Source organism: Pagrus pagrus (assembly GCF_965226575.1).
Source record: "Pagrus pagrus genome assembly, chromosome: 1".
In the NCBI taxonomy this organism is placed as follows: domain Eukaryota; kingdom Metazoa; phylum Chordata; class Actinopteri; order Spariformes; family Sparidae; genus Pagrus; species Pagrus pagrus.
Window position 1 is genome coordinate 28,387,681 of NC_140185.1, and position 21,346 is coordinate 28,409,026.

Sequence of the window (21,346 nt, forward strand, 5' to 3'; positions counted from 1 at the left end):
CTGATCTGTGATCTAACTGTAATCCAAAAAAGGCTTGTTGAGTATGCATGCTCTACTTCAGCCACACCCTGCTTCACATTCATATAGTCATGCACATTCAGACAACTCACATCCATAAGAACACACAAGTTAAATCTACAGATATTGAATGACAAAAAAAATAAATTTTGTTTTTACCCCCCACAAAATCAAATATATTCTTATTCTAATAACGGATCATTCTAGGTCATTCATTTGATTTGAACTGATTATTTTTTTCTCTTTTAGGGCAGCTTGCCTCTCTACTTTGATTCTCTCTCAATCTCTTTGTGACCTTCAAACGGGCCTTTGTTAAAAATGTATTTTTTAATGACCAGTCAGTTAAGGAAGCATTTGTGTGTATAAAAAACTGTTAATTCATTAATAAAGCTGAGTGGTTGTAGTTAAGTTAAAAATACAAATGAAAGTGGTCACTCCATTTTTTATCAACCTGTTTCTTTTCCTCTTTTTGATTCTCAACTCTCTTTTCCTACATTCTGATCTCAAAAGCCACTAAAAGGTCACCCTCTCTCTTCTCTCGCTTCAGTACATGAACACTCACATACTGTTTGGGCTGTAAGCGCCTAACATTTCAGATGTAAAATGAACGGTACATAGAGCCCCAAATTGTGGGAGGCAAACATATTTGGGTATTTTATGCAACAAGATTATGTGACCGACACAGAGAGCTTTGTTGACTCAATTATGGCTGATCACAGTCACATAAGGATTACAGATGAAAACTTTGATCTGCAAGTCACGAATGTGTCATCAGTTTTAGAAAACTAGTTGAAACTAGAGAATGAAAATACATTTTTGTCATTTTGTTATACAGTTTTAACGTGGCTTGTAAATGTTTTTATCTAAGGCCTAAATTTAAACATTATGTCCACACAGGAAGACATAACTGGTGATACAAGGTTTGTGCAGGACAGTGAAGTAATCTCAAGTGGCATCGAAGAGCTTTGCCCGCTCAAATCCCACTGATTAGTATCAGCAGTCATTAATTATGAGCGTCAGACTGGGTGATGTTCTCAGATGAAGCAGAACATGTTTGGCTGTGCAGCTCAACCCTCTAATGATGCTGGTAAACAGAAAGATAATTGTCCTTTAAGATGACTGGGGAAGTCATTCTAAAAGAACGTCACTAGACTGAACAACACAAAAACATACCAACAAACTCAGGCATGTGTGCGTGTACATACAGTATATAGCAATACAGACACATGCTGTCGATTTTCTGAAACATACACACACATCTGCATGCACCTACATACTTTCTTACCTGTGAAGTCTGTGTTGACAGGAAGCGAATCACTGGGAAACTGGTAGTAACTGTTTCCAGAGAATCTGGTTCCTCTGACAACAGGCGCTTGTGGGTCAGACAAAGTGACATCTGTCCTCTCCACCTGGAAAAAAGGGGTTAATATGTAACAAAAATATAATTATAATAACTAGAACAGCACTCAGTATAGCACATACCTGTGCCAAGGCCCAACAGTGCCCTTTTATACTCAGTCATACATACCAGCCACCCAAATAGGTCTGATTTCTCTCATCAAGATCAATGCATTATTCATTATTCAAGATCCACAAAATGATCTCTCTCTATAAATCTCACAACGTTAAAGAAAGTACGAAAAAGCTTCGTCCATTTAGGTTTCGTTGAAAACCATTTAGTAGTTTTTGTGTAATCCTGCCAACAATCTAATCAACCAACAAACAAACAAACGGCCACAGGTGAAAACATAACCAGCTTGGGAGAGGTAATGATAATAAAGCAATAAAAAGCTATTACAGCAATAACACTCAAATGTTTATTTTAGGGTGGTCAAATTGTTGATTTAAACCAAAACTGAAGCCATAAATCGTGATTAATTGTGAATAATATGAAATCACATGCTGAAATTCAGTGAAAATCATACACCTGTAACTTCAGGTTCAAATGTCAAGTCTACAGCCATGCTAGCAGCACAACGAGGCTTGACTTTATCTATGTGTGCTGACACTCTTACAGACCTGATATATTGGGTGTGGTCCATTGAGTTGCGCTGGGTGGTCCCAGTCTATCTGAATGGTGGTTTCATTTACTGGATGTAACCGAGGTGGAGACAGTCCTGTTGGAGCTGAAGAGAGAGAGAGAAGAAGAAAATGAGACTGATTGTCACCTCAATGCAATAAACAACAATCCTGATATTTTAATCAGATATTTAAGTTATGTGGATTTGTGATCTGCCTCTTTACTTTTAACAACTCTGTGTTTTGTTTGTTAAATATATCTAAAATGTGAGTTCATAGAAACAATGAACCAAACCTACTCAACATACTCAAAAGTATTTTAATGTTGTGGTTGTAATCATTAATAAAATGATTCTGTGATCTTGACGTTTTGTTTTTCAGTAGAAACATGTCTTTAGCTCATTCCTCTCATACCTTCTATGTGTCTAGACTGGACAAAAGTCCCATTTCATTTAACAGAGGGTCAATTTAATTTCCTTCTTTCACTTTAGATGTTAAATTAAATGTCCTTTTGAAACATACCGGTAGCGACTGGAGCCGCTGCTTCAAAACGTATCATAAATAAATCAACCGGAGACTGGCTGATATGGTGAGAGGAGATATATAAGAATGGAGAGAGAAATATAGCAAGTGATGGACTGGTGTAGAGATGGGAAAGATGTGTGTGCATTAAGTGTCATTCCATCGTTGTGCTGCTGTGTGTATGTGTGTGTGTTTCAGTAATGGTCTAAATGGTCTGTGGTAGGAGTAAATTAGCTCTCGGTGACACACATGCGGACCGTCTTTAGTGTGAGTTCTAATAGAGCTCTTAAAAGGGAAGTGGACAGCTTGTCTTAGACGGCTCATCTTGCCACATCAAACCATAAATTACTGCCAATCGATAGCTTACCAGTCTATTGAAATTGAGCTATGGTGACATTTAGAACATTGACTGTGCCACACACACACACACACACACACACACACACACACACACACACACACACACACACACACACGCACACGCACACATGAAAATGTAACAATGTGACTGCTTCAAAATTACAGAGCGCTCTTTAAGATGGGAAGCAGTTACTCGTGACAATCTGCAGAAGATGTGTATCTTGTGAACAACTAAGCCTTTCAGTATCTGCACATGTTTTGAACACAAGCCAGAGAAATCCAGTGGCAAAGTGGAGCATGCTCCGCTGGTTTTGAGGGTTGATCAGACTGGACTGACCTCAGTGTACTGATGTGTCCCTGGGTGAGGTCTGACTGTGAGATTGAAGGGTATTATAACTGATTTACTCAACCTAGTAGAGCTATTGTCACTTATGATGGCACTGGACATCAGTTAACACCCAGGAAGTGTGTGTACTACACAAAGAAAGCTTAAACTGGACTGGTTTTGACAACTATAAGGAAACATAGCTTGTCTTCTATTTCCACATTCAATTTCTATCATGTGGTTGAAGTTAATGAGAACATTATCATGCATTAGAGTACTCAGATTACTTTTTTGTAGTAACAAGTAACATAACACATTAGTTTTGAATTCAAGCAACCCATTATGTAGTCACGTTTTCATATAAGTAATCTGTTTCTGTAAGAATTTGGCCATATTTCCTTGTTCCTATTGTTGCCACTAAAAACAAAAAAGAAAATATCCTATGCATTCCTCCTGTATTCCCTCCTACTTCTCGGCAGGCAGTATACAGCCACCTGTAGATGTGCGGTTGTGTTGCGTCGGTGCGCATCATCAATAATTGTTGATATCAAGGTACAGCTCTGCAATGACAAGGCGCTGACAACTAGAACTTTCAAATATTTTGGGCTGCATTAATAGATTCATGTAATAAAGGTGTGATTTGTGCTCACAGGTCTGAAATTGTTAAAACTAGTACCTGAAAGAGAAAGTGTCAGGGGAGAAAGATGAGTACAGATTTAGGGTAAAAATACAACAAAATGTTATCGCACGAGCTTTCCTCCCAGGTGCTCTGTGGGATTTTTATGCCCTGTAATCTTCTGGTGTCATGTATTCATTTATTGTATCTGCTTGTTAATTCACTGAAATGTACTTGACACTATGACACATTCAGTTTGACGAAAGCCACCTGCCTTATCATCCCTGTGCTCAAACACACACGTGTACCCTAACACACACACACACACACACACACACAAGGTTAACAGTCCACCAGAAAGGTTAATTTTAGCTGCCGACATGGTAATGAAGCAGCTAAATCATGGGCCAGCTCCCAGGAGCAATTGTGCATGTGTGTGTGTTTTCTGTTTTTACAGCGACTGACATGTCTTAACAGGCTCTTAGCGTACAGTTACACCACGCACACAAGCACACCACTTATTGACATGGCGATCCCTTGCCATGCATATTTCTCTCTTCAAGAAGGGCCTCAGGCCAATTATGCGTAAATCAATAAAGTTCCTGTTCTGTTGAGTGGTGTTACAGTGTGAGTGTGTATGTGTGTATGTCTCTCTGTGTGTATGTCTTGTAGAACAAGCCTTTATGGATGTAGGATACATAAAACATCACCATCAGTCGCTGATTAGCCACCCACTTTACGTCGTGATCGATAACTTTGTGGAAAGACACACACGTTGAAACAATCGCAAATGCATCCGCACACATGGACAGAGAGCTTTTTGCTTGTGTCGTTATGTCTGTCTCAGTGTGCGCGCTAATGTTCAGTCATGTGCTTTGGTGTAACTCCAGTGGTTTCACAGATGCTGCCTACTCACTTTTAGCAGATGGTAGCTGACTCTAATGGCCCAGCCTTATGTGTGGTAGATTTATCAGTGCATCAGTGCCACGCTCAAGTACACCTTACAAGGAGTACCAGTTAATCTCAGGATCATTTCATTCAGGAGTTGTCACAATGTTCACTTCTGTAAAATACCATCTTAAATTAACGACCATTTTATTTTAACCATATTCAAATAACTTTTGGACTGATTCTTTGACAAATAATGAAGAAGTTTACCGTTTACCGTAAGATTTTTACTAATAATAGGGGGCCAAAGAGGCGACAATTTGTCGGATAGAGACAATTCAAGAGATTATATATAAACATACTTTTGCTTATTTTAGATTTAGATTTTATTTTAGAAATGAATAGCTTCTCACAGACGAAAAACAGGACTGGAAAATCAGCTAAAAATATTTAGACCACAAAGGGTTTTTTCAAGGGGTTTTATTGGTCTGTAAGGGTGGAAATCCACATATAAATAGTAAAAAATACTGAAGTATCATTTATAATAATGTTTTCTGACACTTAAACATCTGAATGAAACAGGCAAGAACAGAAACTACCATTGAAATGTAAATAATAGCTGATAATTGTATGAAAATCCCATATAAATACGTATACTGTAAATAATAGTCAATAAAATTTATAAAAATAAAATGTAAGGTAGCAGCTTTTCAGAACTTTCTTTCATAAAACTGTGACCGTAACACTAAGAGGGTGTGCACCTTCCAATCGCTTGCATTAGGCTCTAAAAATTACTCTTATATTTTCTGTGAAGGCTCGAGACGATACTGAACGAGAAAGTGAATGTGGAGCTACAACAGAAGCTCAACACCCAACGGAGTAGCACATGCTATGCAAATTATTTTGAGCTAAAAAAAAAAAAGAAGAAATCTGCCAAACGGCATATGCCATTATCATTTCTTATAGTTGAAACAAGGGACGTCTTTGGTGTTGGATGAAACAAAATGGTGGCAACAGATGTGGCTGTTAAAAATACATTCAAAAAGTCAACTGGGTACAATAAGCCATATTGTATTGTACTGTATTACAGTCAAGAGAAGTCTTTGGAATCACTTGAAATAAACATTGTCTCTGTGTCAACAGATGTAGCCATTAAAAATACATTTAAAAAGTCCAGTGATTACAATATGAAGTATCATTCATCACAATAAACACAAGGAGGGAGTTTTTGAGAATTGTATGAAATGAAAATATTCGCTATGTCAACAGATGTAGCTGTTTAGAGTACGTTCAAATGCTCAAATCCCTGAGCAGGTATTTATAGATGAAAGGGTTTTTTTTTAACAACCACTCAGAGCGCCCATTGTCTACTTACCTAAAGGGATAAACAAAACAAAAACATAAAATGAGCAGCAAGAGTAGAAACCCTGAATGAACAGATGGAAAAGTGTGTTGGAGGGTCAAGTGTTTGTGTGTGTGTGTGTTTGTGTGTTCAATATGTAGAATGCAGAGTGATTCATGTTCCTCTGCTGCCATGTGCTATTTTGTGCTCAAGTGAAAACGGCAGGTAGAAACAGAAGTGACGCATGGACTGAGTGAAAAAGTAAGAAAGCAACAGACGGTCAGAGAGTCACAGATAAAGACATGGATTCAAATTCTGTGTTTGTGTGTGTGTCTATGTCATCCGTTGATCAATAAGTGCTCATCTCAGTCCCATAGATTTGTGCCCGAGTTATTAAACACAGCTAATTCATTCTACTTCCATAATGGTTATAAATCTAAAGGAGAGAGAAGAGAGAGAGAGATTGTGTGTGTGTTTCTGTAACTCTGTGTGTGTGTTTGATTCATAGCCAGCAGGAAGTGTGTGCTACGCCACATTTTTCTCCTTGTAATTAACAGTAAATTGTTTTTACTGCGGCGCGCCATGAATATCCCCTCTGGTTAACACGACCAGTGCTGTCGCCACTCAAGTGCCCAGTGACTGACTGTGTGCTTTTGGATGCGTGTGTGGATTTGTCAGAGGCTCATGTTGCAGTTGTTATGAGGTCGATACCACACACACAAACAATACTACATGTGGTATCTAACTGAACTGCTATCATCTTCATATATGTCATATTGGCCCTGTTCTGATACCATGCAGTATGTATGTTTATGCCTGCATCCATGTGTGTTATTAAATCTTTTTTGTATTTTTGTTTTACCTGCTGGTAAGGTCCGTCCTGTGCTCGGCAGACTGGTAATGCAGCCCGTCTTTGTGCAGAGTGTAACAGTGAAGTTGTACACATGGTACGGCTTCAAACCTTTCATTACATAAACAGGCTGTGACGATGGTCCCGACCTATGTAAGACCTGAAAAAGACAGAAAAAGAGGGAATTCAAACTTATAATATAATGAAATGTTTTATGTACATTCTGATAGGGTAGAAGCTGTTCACATGACCTAACAACCCATCCACTAAGGCTTATTTGTTAATTGTGTAATAGGTGTAACCATCAGGCGAATATTTCTAACAAAGAAAATCTGGTGGAACATTAGTGCTTTAATTGTAGAGTTCTCACATACTACTGCATCAAATAAAGTGCATTTGAAAGTGTCCAACTACATATTTAATCACTCTCTTCTGAGCATTTTCCTCTCCAAGAATGAGCTAAAGCAAAATCTATGTATATAAACTATATATGGTGTAGATAAGCTTTAAAGTTTTACAATTATCCTGCTCATTATCTGCAAGTGCCTGTGTTGGTGTGTCCATCTTACCTGACTAATAAGCGGAGGGGCATAGGGATTGTTGGTCTGTTCAGTGAGCATGTTGACCCGATATTCTGTGACCCGACCTCTGGCGATGATCCCTTGACCCTCGGTGGAGCTCCACTCCACTTTGAGACTGGTGGATGACAGTGCAGACACCTCTGGAGGAGCCATCAACTCTGGGACTGGAAACACGGGCACACAGATATGCACTTGAAATACACATCACACATCTTATTTACTCATTAGTTAACGATGCGCTACTCATTAATGAACTCATTACTGACTCTCCTTAATCATTAATAGAAACTTTTCTAATTCTTCTTTTTTGGCCTTTTCATGGCCTTATTCAACAGTGCAGGTGAAGAGTGACAGGAAACAGGGTAAGATAAAGAAGGGGGATGATGTGCTGCAAAGGGCACCAGGTCGGATTTCGAACCCTGGGTCGCTGCAATGAGGACACAGCTTCTGTACATGGGGTGCACAGTGTAACAACTGAGCGACTGGGGAACCCCTTTTATGAGAAATATTTAAGAAAAATCTCCAATTGTGAAGTTTACCATGATGTATCTCACGTCAATGGCATGCTGCATCAGGAGATTTCCACTAGAATTTAAGGTGTTCTGTGGAAATGAACAGTGAACCTCTTGGTGAAGGAAAACTCAATTCTTGCATAACTGCATGTCAACAGTCAGTAAAATAGCTGAAATTTTGTAAATCTCATTGACAAACACATGCATGTCAGCATGCCTTCATATTTTCATACATTTATACACTACTTATACATTAAGATGAACCTTTTCCAGTGAGTTAATTAAAAATAAAATAAAAATTTAGACATTAAGACACACATTAAAAATCGGGACTTAGTGGATATTATGTGGATTTAATGGATTTAAGTAGTCTGTAATTCTACGGTTGTGAGAGCCACTATTACACGACAGATTAGAGAGAAGGATTCTTTTATTCTACTGTTGATGGCATCTAGCTGTGAAATACGCTGTGAAATGTGATTTCTTTGCAGACATAACCACAGTCAGATTCTTTCTAACACAGCACATGTACGCGCACAAACACTGACACACACTCCACGTTTAAAATGGTGTTATCATATGCTTGTTATCCAGACACATAGCTTAGAGTGATGTTGGAGGCAATCGTTTAGTCCTAATGAGCCATATCATCTATTTGAAATTCAAATACCTTAATGAGTTTCCCCTCCCCCACAAGCAGTTTTTATTTCCTCCCTCCTTCCCCCTTCCCCACTTCCTTTCTCTTCATTCCTTTTGACAAATGCTTGTGTTTTTTATTTAAGACAATTATTTTTTTTTATGACATGCATCAGAAAAGTCCTCTGGTGGACAGATTTTGAGCAAAACATCACTTTATCACATTTTGGTGGTTACTCAGATCTTGGATATACGGCATCTGTGTCGTTACATCATTTTATTTTTTCCCCACAACTTTAGTTGCCTTCTTCTGCTTGAAGGAATGAAAAGAAATCAATTTCAGCCATTCATCAGCCATTTCTGACCAATACAAAAACAGCAGATTGATTTACTTTATATTGATACATTACCGGATTAACAAATAATACATATAATCTTAATTTAACCATCGTTTTGATCAATACAAACCTCCCTCCATGGTTCTAGCTGTGGTCCACCCTGATGTGACACTTCCTGCCACATTGATGCTCACAACTCTTATCTGATAGGTGGAGAAGGCCTGCAGATCTGCCACAATGGTGTTATTCTCAGGGAGTGGGACTGTGCTCCTATTGGTTAGCTGTGCTTCTGGGGAAACACTTGGATCCAACCAACCAGAGCTGATGAATTCTCTCTTCTCAATTGCAAAACTTGAGAGGTTCTGTGTTTCCATTGGTCCACGTAGAAAGACTTCATACCTTGTGATAACACCTGTGCAGGAAGAAAATGAGTTAAAAATGGGGAAAGGTAGTGTCTTAGAGATGAGTAGCAATGTTAAAAACGAAATGACTTCTAACAAAACAGTTATTTCTGTCAGGAAAACACAGCAGCAGTTTCCTTCTTAACGCCAGCTCAACTCATTTTATTGAATTGGTGCCCCAATGCCACTTCAGCCTGTTCATGATAAAAGAATCAAAGCATCAAGTGTGTATTAGAAACTGTAGCCCTGCTTAATACTCATCCCTATAGGCAACAGGATGCAAAAAATTGTACATTTTTTCAATACCATAATGGAAAATCTAACACCACAAATAATGAGAAAACCTTGGCCAGCGTTTGGCCCTTTAGTAGAAAACAGGCTGATAATGACTAAGTCCTGGCCAGTCCTGTTTAGCTCTCTGGTGGAAACCAGGCTATTGTCCTAATCTCTCATGCTCTCTTCCACTTGTTAATAGGAAAATGACAGAGCTGGGTTAGAATGAGGACAGAGCAGGCAGCAACACAAATACAATAAGAGACTTACAGACCCGCTATGGAATAGATGAGTGTCAAAATGTTGTTTAAAGTGTAAAATACAAATAATATCAAATAATATGGAGAGAATATGGAACCTTTGTTAAAAGACCATGTGTACCGTCTCTTTACCTCGCTCTCTCTTTATTCTTTTCACCTTCACATCTGCGTCAATGTTATTCCTTACACTCTGCCTTATTTTTCTCCAAGCGTGTCTCATCCCCTTTTTCTCCTCTATAATATTAATATAGTGCACATACAGTAGTGCCTCTTTACAATTTTGATGAATTTACTGATCTTCTGACAATCCTCCACTGATATATCTGCTCCTCTCAAAGTCCAGATAATGTTGTATATTAATTAGAGTGGTAGTGATGATTTTCTGTCTTTAATTTCTGTGAAATATCTTTTAATTTTGAAATTGGAAATGTTTCCTATTGTCTTTGCCCCAGTCAGACTTAAAATTGATTTCCAGCAAGCCAGAGGCATCATGGGAAAAGAGGACATTGTTTACCACCTTGGCGTTGTATGCCTCCCGATAATAGCCAAGTTGCCATTCCCTTTTTTTTTTGCAGGATATTATGATGTCAGTGAATTTGACCTTTGACCACCAAAAATATAATCAGTTCATCCTTGAGTCCAAGTGGACATTTGTGCCAAATATGAAAAAGTTCCTCCAAGGTGTTATTGAGATATCACGTTCACAAGTATGGGACAAACTAATAGACAACCCAAAAACATAATACCTCCGGCCATGGCCATCGTCAGTGCAGAGGCATAAAAATCAAGAAAAGGTGGCTGATAAGCTAAGGAGAGATAACATAAACAAAAATACAAATACACTACTATGGAAAGGGTCCAAATATGAAAATCAGAATTGAAAAGGTCGAGGCAACAATGGCAACCAGGCATACTTGTGCATACTAGAATGAACCATGTTTCTAGCTGAGATTGCGTCAGCTGAATGAAATGACAGGGTCGGTCAAGTCGTGGAACAACCCCAGCTCAAACAGGTGGAGGTGTTCAGGTCAGGACTGAGATTCAAGTGGAGATCAATATCAACCGCTCATTAAATAATGAACTGATGACAGAAAAAAAAATAGGAAAGGAGAAACAGAGACACCCGTGTAACAAGGCTTAATATGGCACTGGGAGGGAAACAGATTAACAGGGAGAGAAAATAAATGAGAGACACAAACAGAGAGAGAAACCCAGGTTACAGGGCTTTGTATGACACTGAGCCTTAGAGCCATTACAAAGCTCTCTGGATTTACCAAATGCAGTTCCAGTTCAGTGCGTACTTCTGTGTGTGTGCGTGTGTGTGTGTGTGTGCGTGTGTGTGTCATGGCATAAGAAAAAGTCTTATACTTCTTCAGTGACACAAGCCTAAAAGCCACGCTATTAGGCAAGTGTTTCATGTTAGTTAAAAATGTGTGTTGTTTGTGTGTGTGTGATAACTCTTCTGTATTATTTATCCTGACATGTACATTAATATTTTTCATATATTTGTTATGCTATTTAATTGTTATACATGAATAAAAATAGGAATGCATGTCTTTCTGTATTAAGTCCTACATGCTGCGTGAACTGTACAGTATGCATGTGTTTGTTTGGGGTCCTACCATTCGGCTGGCTGGGGGGCTCCCAGGAAGCATGCAGTGTATGAGGTCCTGTAGCAGTGACTGCAGGTGGGGGTTGGTTTTGCGGGGGGGCAGAGGCTGTCAGAAGAGACAGAGGTAAGGTAGAGGTGCATCCCCCAGAAGAGCATGCCTGTAGACAAGGTGGAGATCCGGTCATTTTCATGTTGTAGGCTGTATATTGGTCTAAATACTTTGGCTAAAATAAATTTGCTACATTCCTTTGAAAGTTGATTCACATATTAATCTTTTTTATTAGGAATGAGAACTGTGTCTCTAAAATTTGGCCCCAGGCACTGAAAACACTCAACTACCTCTAGTACTGCAGTGTATTGGGTGAATGGCTTCAGACCACTTGCCACAGCCTCTGTAGATAAGCCTGTGTAGTGAATGACGGGCTCTGCTCCACTAGATGACTCCGTGGAGGATAACACAAACCTGTGGGAGATAAAAAATTGTGATAATCAATTCCCCTTTTCTTCATTATACCATCTGTCCCTATCACTCCACCTTGCCAAATGGTTTTATGATGTGTTTCAGTTAAAAACTAGTGCTGGGATGTCGCAGGGGCCAGGACCCAGGGGACTCATTTATAAAAACGACTATCAGTTTTGATCTTAAGCAGAAGTTAAGCAGAAAACCACATGTAAGTAGGTATTCATAAAACCATTTTTTGGCGTGGAAATAATCTTATCTCAAAGTCTAGACTTGGCTTAAGCAATTTACCTGCTGGTTATGTAGGAGTATTGTAGTGAGAGACACAAGCATCCATGCCTGTGGTGAAGTTTTTTGAACAATGTATAGCAGTGACACGTTCCCAATCTGCGTGTTCGTTTGTTCACCCACTATTTAGTCCACTGAATAATGCATGCATGCCTGGCTTCGGTCTCCTCTAACATCACTGTGATCTTGTCTTCCAAAAAGAAACTTCATTTGTGTCGACATTATATAAGGCGAAATCACAAGGCAGGTGCTGTCAGTTTAAGTTGATTTGGGAATTATGGAGCACAGGTGAGTAAGTTATGAATAGGATTCTTAAAACCTTCATAAGAAAGGTTTTTCATGCTTAGCCTCTTATGAATGAGGCCCCAGATCTGAAGCTAGGTTCATCCCCGATCTCTCTCCTTACATTTCCTATCTGCCTTTCAGCTATACAATATCAATTAAAAGCAAAAATGCCCCCAAAATAATCTTACAAATATATAGATAGAAAAAAACCTAGTGCTCACACATCATGTTTCAAACTTCCCACATTTTCCTTCCCATGTCTACATCTATCCTCAATCTCCTTCCACTTTTATAACCTCCATCTGTACCCTACTCCATTATATCTCTAATTGGTACTCCAAACTCCATTTACATCCACATTTACCTTCGCCATCAAATGTTCCATATTCAAAAGATTTAGTATTTCTATTATTGTACCCTTAGGGAAATTGGCATTGAGACAAATAAAATGTTTTTCCTTTCCTCCTTCCTCTCATTTCCTTGTCCAGCTTAACTCATCACCAACTGTTCATAGTGCACATCGTTTGATTCTGTTGAGGCGTCGAGCAAAGAATACATTTTCCCATTTTTTCCAACTGTATGTCATGTCTCTTCCCGCTAGTTAAGTAATGTACTGTACCTGTGTCTCGTTGTCTCTCTCCCCCATAGTATATAGTCTCAGTGTTCCCTCTCTTTTTTTCCAGTTTGTCGTGTTCCTCTGTGACGGCATCCCAGCATTCCCTTTATATGAGGTTTTATGAGCCTTAGTGTTTTTGACTAGTTTTCTGCCTTTTAGACTGCGCCTCTTTTCCTGCCAATTTTTGTACTTATGCCTCACTAATTGATTTCCAGTGTACCGATCTGGTTTGTCATTTGTGAACTTTTATCACCGTGTCCAAGTCTGGATTTTGGTCCGAGCCTGTGGTTCAGTGTTGTGATACTGTTCCCCGCAAATCTTACACTTGGTTGCTCTCTACAGTCTTCCTCACCTCAGTTTCCCCACAAAGTCTGTAATCACACTTAGCCTTGTTTGGAAGGATAAAAAATTGTTGTTTTGTAATACATTGTATCTCAGAGATCTCCCTCTTAACTTACCTTTCCACTGGGCCTGTGTCATTTGGTGGTGTGCTCCAGTTAAAGCTAGCGGTAGTTGGACCTGGTCGTCCCACGAGGTTTAAATGGAGCTGTTCTGCCTCAGGCGGTGCACCTAAAGTTTGGTAGGAGGCTGATGCACTCACTGTTGCACCGACTACATTAGCTGTTATGAGCCAGTAAGAGTAGTTGGTGTAGGGAAACAAACCGGTGTCTTCAAATGACTCAGGGCCTGAAGAAAAGGAAGGAGGAGGAAGGAGTAAGGTGGGAAATGAGTTTGGAGTGGTGGGAGACGCAATCAAGGGAAAACAATGTTTATTTCATGTGTATCTAAAATGAACGAGATTCAACTTTTCCGATAACCTGTGTGGACCCTGCACTTACTGAACGGATAGTGACGTTGGATGGTATGCACTGATTCTCCATCCCTGATGAGTGTGTAGTTAAGTCTGTTTGAGTTCGGGGAGTCAGGTGGATGCCAAGAAAGATGAATGGAGGAATAGCTGTGAGCAAAACCTACTGGTGCAGGTTGTTGGGAGGGTGCTGCACAGACGGAGAGAAAAACAGTGAATAAGAGAAAAAGTTATGGATTGAGAAGGGCAGAGTGACAGAAACCTATGACAAAACAGATTGTCCTTGTACTGTATGTGTGTGTCAGAGTCTTAAACAGACCTTTACTGCAGCCAAAGTGGTTCTCTGGGTCGAAATGACTCGCCCCAGGTTGACATACATCACACTTGTCTCCAGTTACCAGCAGTTTACACAGACACACCCCTGAGTCTGGATGACATGAACCATTGACACTGCCCATCGGGTCACATGCACAAGGTTGGCATCTGGTCAAGAAAAAGAAAATCATTAAGATGTTTAGAGCAGTCCACAATTTTCATTCATGGCTTCTCCTAGCTGATCGAAAAAGGTACACACAGTCCATCCAACGTTCATATAACCTTTCTGTGAGGTTTGTAGGATGTTTTTTAACCAATCACCACACAGCTGTTGTCACTGACACACTGTATACTTCTAAGTCTGAGGTTGGACAACAGCATTGTTGTTAAAGAGTGCCTTAATTGAGGGTCATATTGTAAATGTTACTGCCTGGGTGTGGATGGTAGGCCAGAAGTAGAGAAAGATAATGCATGAGTGTGCAAATGTTCAACAATAACTGTCTGTGTGTGTGTTCGTGTGTCTGAAAGGTGTTGGTTCTTCACCTTAACACTGTGAGGAAGACCCTCACTACCGTCTATCCCACCTGCTATCACCCTCTAGCTGTGAAACGAACTTCATAAAAACTGCATTCCCCCTCAGAGCAGTCAAAGCGTGTGCCTGTGTGTGCGTGTGTGTCTGACGGTGTATGTGTCTGGGTCACCAGTGTGGTGTTACCCTCACTGGGGCTGGGCAGCGGGTGATCATCCGGCCAGCCACCTCACACCTTACACACAGTCACACACTCATACACACACAAACACACGCACGGTCACATGTGCAACACAATCTGCTTGTTGGAAGATGTTGGCTTGCACTCACACACACACACACCCAAAAACACACACTTACACTTACTGTACTCACATGCTCTCTCTCTCTCTCACACACCCGCACTGCTACACCTTCTTTATTGCTGTGTGAAAAGCCACAGTCTCTTAACGAGCCGCAAATTTGTCCTGTCAACTGGTGCTCACACACACGCAGACACCAATACTGGAAAACACACAGCTACAAATACACACATACTCACAAATGCCACAGTGACTCGACCTTCACTCCATTCCCAAGGAGAAAGAAAACACCAACATCACACCCATTCTCTCCTTTTTCATCAGCCTCAAAGTACAGTATGTGTGTGAAAGAGAGTCATTTGTGTGTTTATTTAGTGAGATTCAGCATGCTAAAACAAATGACATGTGTCAACTTTAGAAAATAATTTCAAAGATCCAAATAACGGTCTTGGAGCATTCAAATATTACATATGTAATCCCCATGATAAAATTATGTGTCTAAGTGAATGTGTGCATGTGCCAATACATAATCCCTCCACAGAGAATTATGATCATATTTCCCTGTGATGAAGGCGACGCCGGTCAGCATTTCTCTGACCCTGTTCTCCATGGAGACACATAGAGACACAGGACTACATCTTTAGCCAACTGCTCACACATCATTTTGTGTGTGTAAATTCATTTGTGTAAAGCCTATTGATTGAAGGGGGAGGATAAATTACTAGACGACATTTAGATGAAGAAATCCTTATTATGTAGTGACTCTGGGCACAAGAAGCTTTCGGCTGTCGTAACCGAAGACTTTATTTGTCGTTTTTCTTGTGGAAAGGCAGAAAATAAGACAGGAAAAAGTGAATAAAGGAAGACAGAGAGACGGAGGTACAAACTCGGTGCACTGGGACAAACAATAAGTTAATGCTTGTCATTTACAAGATGTGTGCCTCTGACCACCTTCTCTTATCTTTCTCCTTTTCTTTTTCTTTCTTACATTTTAATTATTCCACTATTTTCTTCCCAGTGCTTCGCTTCCTTAATGTCTTTATAAGGTAAACTCTTTATCACTCTGTTGTTTTCTCTCTCTCCTTCCATCATCCCATCCCTCTCTGCTGTGAGGAGATCTCAGCCACAGCCTGAACACGGGGGAATACAGCTATCAGGCAAGGTCAGCTAACACACACACACACGCACGCACGCACACACACACACACACGCACACACACACACACACACACAAGCACACGCATAGAGGACCTCTGGTTAAACAGTTTGTGGATCATCTATCTGCTATGACACCCTGTTGAGAGGAACTTGGTGTGTGTCAGTACCAGCATTGCGCAGTTTGTATCTCGTACAGTTACATTTGTGTATGTGTGTGTATGTGTGTGGCTGTGGCTGCGTGTGTGAGAGAGATAGCCTGCAGGTAGAGACATGAGCGGTAAAGGTCAAAGCAGCTCTTAACTCATGTAAGTCATATGTCTGCCAACCAATCTGTAAACTGTCTTTACAGAGACCACACCTGCTGGTGTGTGTGTGCTCAAAGGTGTAACTGCCCGTGTGTGTGTGTGTGTGTGTGTGTGTGTGTGTGTGTGTGTGCATGTGTGCAAGTGGTTCAATAAACGAGGTAAAAGCTGTACACCCAACAGATATGATGTTCATCTGTGCGTGTGTGATTGAATTTGTGTGTTACCTGCCCAGGCCGGGGTTGAATCCAAAGAACATCTCGCGACACTGGTCACAGCGCCGCCCTCCCACTGAAGGATGGGCACACACACACTGTCCAGTCTGGCTCTCACAACCGCGCTGCGATGCTCCCATGGGATGGCAGTCACACTCCGCACACACACTCTGATCTGGAGAGAGGTAGAAGCCTGGACAGAGACAAACATGAAATAAAGCAGAGTCATGAATCTGAAAAAAGCTTGTCTATCACTCTATATGCCTACAAGTGAGGTCTTTGTTTCTTAGTTTCCTCCTTATCTGCTTCTTTCTTCTCCTGCTTCCTTCCTTTACTATTGCGTCGATTTTCTACACCTTTAAATTAAAATTAAAAATCACATGATGATATTGGAAAACACAACTCAAAACATCAGTTGGTTCATTTCCAGGCTTTGGCCTGCAAGATTCTTACATTTGATGTCACAAATTTCATATGCGGCTGCATCCAAAATTATTCAGCGCCAAGTATGTGGGTCACAATTTGTACATTGTTAAGTTTTCCATCAATAATTCTTGAATATAATTATTTCATGTCTATAATGCATATAACACATTATAAACATACTGATATCGCATTATAATGCACCTATAGTACTGTATAATTCATAGTTATAAGCACTAATGAATATTTATAATGCTATAGGTACATTATCAGGCATTATAAGTATGTTCATGATGCGTCATAATGCATTATGAACATGGGCAGCATAGAGAGTGGTACCATTATGTACCTAATTGGGGGCTGATTGTACTCCATTGTAAGACCCACAGACAATCATCATACATGGTTACATATTCTGAGCAGTGTCTAATGCTCTTTCTGTTTTGACAACATCTGATTATATGTTTCTACAGCGCTCTATATATAATTCCTTAGCGAACAAGTCCTGCAGCCCGGTACAATTTTGAGACAATAGCTTCATGTCCCTCCTAATAAGCATTAGGGAATGTTGTTTGCCATTTATTTGTAATAAAATTTAACACAAAGCCAATAAGTGTGTGTGAGGTTACATTAGGCACTCCAGGTTCTAAAGTATAAATCAATTCAGTTTATTTTTCTCAAGGCTAATAGCAGCTAATAAACAAATTGGATATTCTATTTAGCCACTTCGACAGCGAATTCTCAGTGGCATGTTTACCCTGTCATGAGGTGGCAGCTGAGGAAATTATTTGTATAATTTGTGGGAATGGAGCTTGGCAAATGTGACAAATTAATGGAATAACAAAAATATATCCAGACACGTTTTTATTTGATTTTGTGGGTGTTTTTGAGACGAAAACTATTATCCTGTGTCCTCTGTTACTCTTTCTAACATCCTTCCATCAATACATCCATTCACAACTTGTGTTACAGTAACCCTGACGATGCTGTTGGTTCTTCTCCATTACTGACACAATACAGCATCTGTTACCTCTTGTCCCATAAGGCTAACCACACACAAACACACACACACACCCACACATACAAACAATGTCATGAGGTAAAGCACACACAAAAAACAGAGTGAGATGAGTGAGAAGAAGCAATCTTTCCCCTCTATGGCGCTGTTGTTCAGACCTGGCACAAACAGGACAATCACTGAGTGGAGATCTGGCAGAAGACATATGCCAATACACACACACACACACACACACACACACACACCCACACACGCACAAAGGAACAAATGACCTTACCATTTTCCTCTACCATCAACCATTCTCTACCATTTTTGGGAGGAAATCTCTCCACTTTATATATTTATCCAATCACTCCTCAACTTCCTCGACTCCATTTATCATCTATCCAGTGTTAATCCAAACACACTCACCAGGTCGGCAGCCGCTGCAATCCTGTCCATAGCGTGTGGGGAGACAAACACACTGCCCTGTGGCGCTGTCACACACTGACCCCGTCACTGTCCCTCTGGGGTCACAGGTGCATGGTACACAGCCGTGGGACAACCCCACTGATGGGACACAAGACTTAGATTTAGAAGATTTAGACTCTTTCTCTCCTTACAAAAAAGACCTTATGATATAATAATGGGCAACATGTGTGTCTGTGTCTCCACTTTACATCCCAATTACAGCAACTATGCTGTCTCTCAACCGATTCTGTGTTCGCTTACTCTGGAGGTGTAAACTCCTGTTGTAGTAGTTGTGGGCACAGTTGGTGCAGCGAGCGCCCTCCACCCCCTGTCGGCATGGGCATTGTCCGGTCCACATATCACATACAGCCCCTGGCACAGTGCCGCGGATGTCACAGGCACACGGCAGACAGCCCAGGGAGTTGCGCTGCTCGAGGGTGTGGTAACCATGACGACAAGAGTCACAGAGAAGGCCTTCCACATGTTCCTAAAAGAAAAGAGGACAGAAAGAGGGATGTATAGTGTACATAAGATGGGGGGATGTGAAAAAGACCATTGGTCACCCACTGGTTTGTAGACTACCATTTCTAAGCTTCCAGTTTGGCATTACGGCTGTCGCCATCTTGGTATTTTGGAGCCAGAAGTGACCATATTTGGAAGAGAGTGTGGAACTTCGAGGATATCCTGATTGGATATGACCAAGAACCCAGGGAAGCAACTTGTCAATCACAAGGTAACCACACCCTAAAGCACACCTTGCTTTATCATCCACTTTACTGTAAAATTGGAACATAATTTACAAAACGAACATCAGGCTATATTGAGGAAAACTTGAAACCAGAAATTGAGACCATGAGCCCATTTGAAATCTGCTTCCTGGGGTAAATAATCAAGTAGAAGAAGTAGGGTCATTTTCTCATAAGATTACATTTTATAAGACTTTTTGAAACCAATGGAGTCGGCCCCTGCCGGCCTTAGAAAGAATGTAGGTCCAAGGTACTTCTGCATTGGCTTCACTTTTCAGACCTGAACCTGCCGTCCACATTTTATACAGTAATTGGTTTGACAGAATGTAACTTTTATTCAATCGCAAACCGTTTGGGAGAGTCTGTCTTTGTTTTTCCAACATGAGAAGGCTTGCTAATTTTTGAGCACAGCCATTATGGCAAAGTTGTGTTTAGTTGACATTAAAGTGATAAACAATAGTGAAAATATCATAAAAAAGAAAATGTATACTTGTTAACTTGCCTTACACACACACTGTCCTGTGTGAGGATCACAGTCTGTCCCGGGTACTGTCCCTTCCTGTGAGCAGTTGCAGGGGGCACAGGATCCCTCCAGTCTTAAACCATAGGACCCCCTGCCACAAAAGTCACAGCGCCGTCCCCCCACCCCGGGTTTACACTCACACTGCCCCCCCTCAGGCTCACAGAATGGGCTGAGGGAACCCAGGGGGTCACAGTCACATGGGACACAGCCATCTGGGTGGGACAGGTTCCAATAACCAAACTCACAGCGGTCACAAGAAAGACCTGGAAAGAAAAAATGAGAGAATAAAAGAGGAATTTATAGAAATGGGCCCATCTGAGAGATCTCAGGAAATTTAAAAAACTGACTTGATGCTGGCTTGTTCACCAACCTCTCTGTTTATAGGCATGCGTGTGCGTAAATGTGTATGTGTGTTAGTGAGCGAGAGCGAGAGAAATGGTGGGTGAGTGTATAAAACTGCCATCATTAGGGCCAGGCCCTCTACATATGATGGATCACTCACCTAAGGCCAAACACTTAATTTCACTGAGCGGGAAAATAAATAAATTAAGCAAGTACAAGAAAAGAATGGAGGGAAAGAAAAAGAGGAGATGGAAGGATGTAAAGATGGATAGAGGAGTATAAATATAATACTGAATTTATCATGCGATTATTTGCAAAACCATTTTATTGAAAATATTATTAGCTCTTCATTAAAAATATATATGACAAGAAAGTATTATTAGCTGACATAACAATGAGTACATGCATGCAAATTTGAGACTTTTTAAAATAGAAAAAAAACACAGACGAAAGAAAATAAAAAGATAAAAACCCAAACCCACCAACATTTACACACCCCACCCCGTCTCCTTAAGAGTTAAAGGTACACATACAAATAACAGAAAGTAACAAAACAGCTGTTAGTCTGGCAAGTCTGTAAAATATAATAAAGAAGGTTGCAATTTCTGAAAAAAACTTAATAGTGCATCCTCTCATTGTTTACTAAATTTTCTCAAGTTTAAGAAAAACAGTATCTTTGACCCAGAACTCTTCTTTATTAACAGGTTTCAAAACATTTTGTGTTGTTAAACAGAAATATCTTTCAGAATGCAAAAAACGCATGTTATTACGGAGATGAATGTGAACATTTAATGCCTTCCATACTCTCAATATTAACATCTCTTCATATTTCCCACGTCAAAAGAGATATGCAGTAAAGCAAGTGAAATGAACCAATTAACAGCTCCACTTCAGTCACTGCTCTTTATGCATTCATGCGTTCACTAAATGAAGGGTTACATCTGTCAGCTCAGCATTTTATTCTGACATTGTGGCAAATTGTTTCTTAAATCAGTTTTGTTCTTTGTTATAAT

At 40.2% G+C, this 21,346-nt stretch overlaps 1 protein-coding gene across 2 annotated transcripts in view; it reads right to left on the bottom strand.

The window, feature by feature from the left end:
• ush2a (Usher syndrome 2A (autosomal recessive, mild)) overlaps positions 1–21,346 on the bottom strand; it is a 196,117-nt gene that overhangs the window by 130,255 nt on the left and 44,516 nt on the right. For both annotated transcript variants that reach the window (XM_084361215.1, XM_084361216.1), the window contains exons 16-29: positions 19,971–20,254; positions 18,984–19,209; positions 18,684–18,821; positions 16,844–17,024; positions 14,330–14,493; positions 14,042–14,200; positions 13,661–13,889; positions 11,893–12,016; positions 11,564–11,711; positions 9,138–9,419; positions 7,510–7,685; positions 6,953–7,100; positions 2,038–2,144; positions 1,304–1,427 (exon numbers count right to left, since the gene is read on the bottom strand). In XM_084361215.1, the coding sequence (XP_084217341.1) occupies positions 1,304–1,427; positions 2,038–2,144; positions 6,953–7,100; positions 7,510–7,685; positions 9,138–9,419; positions 11,564–11,711; positions 11,893–12,016; positions 13,661–13,889; positions 14,042–14,200; positions 14,330–14,493; positions 16,844–17,024; positions 18,684–18,821; positions 18,984–19,209; positions 19,971–20,254 (2,490 nt within the window). The remainder of the gene's footprint in view (positions 1–1,303; positions 1,428–2,037; positions 2,145–6,952; positions 7,101–7,509; positions 7,686–9,137; positions 9,420–11,563; positions 11,712–11,892; positions 12,017–13,660; positions 13,890–14,041; positions 14,201–14,329; positions 14,494–16,843; positions 17,025–18,683; positions 18,822–18,983; positions 19,210–19,970; positions 20,255–21,346) is intronic.